Source organism: Nematolebias whitei, chromosome 22 (genome assembly GCF_014905685.2).
Source record: "Nematolebias whitei isolate Nwh7 chromosome 22, NemWhi1, whole genome shotgun sequence".
In the NCBI taxonomy this organism is placed as follows: domain Eukaryota; kingdom Metazoa; phylum Chordata; class Actinopteri; order Cyprinodontiformes; family Rivulidae; genus Nematolebias; species Nematolebias whitei.
The window spans coordinates 1,648,236-1,651,004 of NC_056519.1; the positions used below are offsets into that span (position 1 = coordinate 1,648,236).

At 56.3% G+C, this 2,769-nt stretch overlaps 1 protein-coding gene across 1 annotated transcript; it reads right to left on the bottom strand.

Moving 5' to 3' along the window:
• Positions 1–915: 915 nt before the first annotated feature.
• Positions 916–2,362, bottom strand: LOC119428187 (potassium voltage-gated channel subfamily A member 2-like). Its single transcript, XM_037695831.1, has one exon. The coding sequence runs from the start codon at positions 2,360–2,362 to the stop codon at positions 926–928; it is 1,437 nt and encodes a 478-aa protein (XP_037551759.1). The 3' UTR covers positions 916–925.
• Positions 2,363–2,769: the final 407 nt, after the last annotated feature.

The following is a 2,769-nucleotide window of genomic DNA, read 5'->3' on the forward strand; positions in this document are numbered from 1 at the left end:
CAGCTGTAATTAGTGAAAATAATTATTTTGATTATGTTAAATAATTAAATCTCTGTTCAGGCTGTAATTATAAACATAAATGTTTGTTGTTTGTTTGTTTTTTTTTCTGAATGAAACAAACAATATGGAGGCTCCAACAACATGGATGTCTGCAGATGATGGACAGTTACCATGGAAACTGGATCTGCTTTGATCTAAGAGCGGCCACATGAGGGCGCTGTGAGTCCAAAAACCTGAAGCCTGAGCAGCACTAAACCCTGGGTTCTGACTGACAGGAAACAGAGAAACTGAACCCTGGTTCTGACTGACAGGAAGCACATAGAAACTGAACCCTGAGCTCTGACTGACAGGAAGCACATAGAAACTGAACCCTGGGCTCTGACTGACAGGCAGCAGAAAACATTAAACCCTGGGTTCTGACTGACAGGTAACGGTCAGTCAATAAACCCTGGGTTCTGACTGACAGGTAGCAGAAAACACTAAACCCTGGGTTCTGACTGACAGGTAACGGTCAGTCACTAAACCCTGGGTTCTGACTGACAGGAAGCACATAGAAACTGAACCCTGGGCTCTGACTAACAGGCAGCAGAAAACACTAAACCTTTTGTTCTGACTGACAGGCAGCAGGCATACACTAAACCCTGGATTCTGACTGATAGGAAGCAGAAAACACTAAACCCTGGGTTTTGACTGACAGGCAGCAGAAACACTAAACCCTGGGTTTGGTCTGATGGGATGCGGGATCAGGTTATTTTGGATGTGGATTGGGTCTTTGGACTCTTAGAACTGGATCAGGAGGAGGCCTGATTGTTGTCATGTCCTTGGGAGACTGCCTTAGGTGGATCCCAGAGTCCCCCTTCCTATGAAAACAGAACCAGGAGCTGCAGTTTGAGCGTGCACATGCGCACGGTAACGAAGGTGGTGCTCAGACGTCAGTCAGTTTCTCGCCGTAGGTCTTGTTCGGGCTGCAGTTGGTGTACTTGATGGAGTCCGCGTCCTCATAGTCCAGCAGGTCGGACTTGGACAGGGACGGCCTGCTGGACCCTCTGAAGGGCTGCTGCTGGCCGCAGGTCACGTGCGTGTACTGGAACTGGTCCTCGTGCTCCGTCTCGCGGTGGTAGAAGTAGTTGAAGTTGGACACGATGACCGGAACCGGAAGCGCGATGGTCAGGACCCCGGCGATGGCGCACAGCGAGCCCACGATCTTCCCGCCGATGGTGACCGGACACATGTCCCCGTAGCCCACCGTCGTCATGGAGACCACCGCCCACCAGAAGGCATCCGGGATGCTGGAGAACCCGGAGTCCGGGTCGTCGGTCTCGGCAAAGTAGACCGCGCTGGAGAAGAGGATGACTCCGATGAAGAGGAAGAAGATGAGCAGCCCCAGCTCCCTCATGCTGGCCTTCAGGGTCTGACCCAGGATCTGCAGACCCTTGGAGTGGCGGGACAGCTTGAAGATCCTGAAGACCCGGACCAGGCGGATGACCCGCAGGATGGCCAGGCTCATGGCCTGCTGGCCGTTCCCCTGGTGCTCCGCCAGCTCCAGACTCAGGGTGATGAAGTAGGGCATGATGGCCACGATGTCGATGGTGTTCATCAGGTTCTTGAAGAAGCCCGCCTTGCTGGGACAGGCCAGGAACCGGACCAGCAGTTCAAAGGAGAACCAGATGATGCACAGAGTCTCCACGATGAAGAACGGGTCCGTGAACGGGTTCAGCCGGGTCCCGTGAGAACGGGTCCCATTGACCACCAGCAGAGGCTCCTCGGACATCCGGACCTCCTCCCGGAACTCGGGCAGGGTCTCCAGGCAGAAGATGACGATGGAGATGAGGATGACCAGAACCGAGACGATGGCGATGGCCCGGGCTGGTCCAGAACTCTCCGGGTACTCGAATAGGAGCCAGACCTGGCACTGGAACTGGTTCTGGGGCAGAGGTTTCTCCTCCTCCTTGATGAAACCTTCATCCTCCTTGAAGTTCTCGATCACGTCCTCCCCCAGCTCGTAGAACCGGATCTCCTCCATGAAGATGTCCACTGGGACATTGACGGGTCTCCGGAGCCGGCCCCCGGACTGGTAGAAGTACAGGATGGCGTCAAAGCTGGGCCGGTTCCGGTCCAAGAAGTACTCGTTCCTGAGCGGGTCGAAGAAGCGCATCCGTTTCCGGGGGTCCCCCAGCAGGGTGTCCGGGAACTGGGCCAGGGTCTTCAGCTGGGTCTCGAAGCGCAGCCCCGAGATGTTGATGAGCACGCGCTCGCAGCAGTCCTGGTTCTGCTCCTGGTTCTGGTCCGGGTCCGGGTCCAGCACGTCCTGCGCGGCCAGTGCCGTGGACTCGTCCAGGTTCTCCTCGGACACCACGGTCATGGTCCGGTCCGGTCCGAGCCCCCTGCGCGTGCCCGACAGTCCTGCTCTGTCACGGTTCTGGTTCTGTCGGCATGGTTCTGCCCCCCTCCTCCCTGTGGTCCAGACTCGGGTTCGGTTTCAGCCGCCGCGTTTTAAGCAGCCCTCTCCGAGCCGCCGCGCGTGCACGTTCTCTTACTGAAAACAAATAAAACACGCGCGCACATGTCCATGAGGAAACTGATGAGTTCTGGTACCAGAACCAACGTCAGGTTCTGGTGCGCGTAAAGAAGCCGCTGGTTCCGACCCAAACAGGTGAGAGCGCTGAGCACGCGCTCCAAGTTCACTCCAGAGGCGCCATCCAACCATCATCCATCCTGTGAGCCGTCCGTGACGGCGCACTGAGGAGGACACGCGCGTGTCGGGTGTGA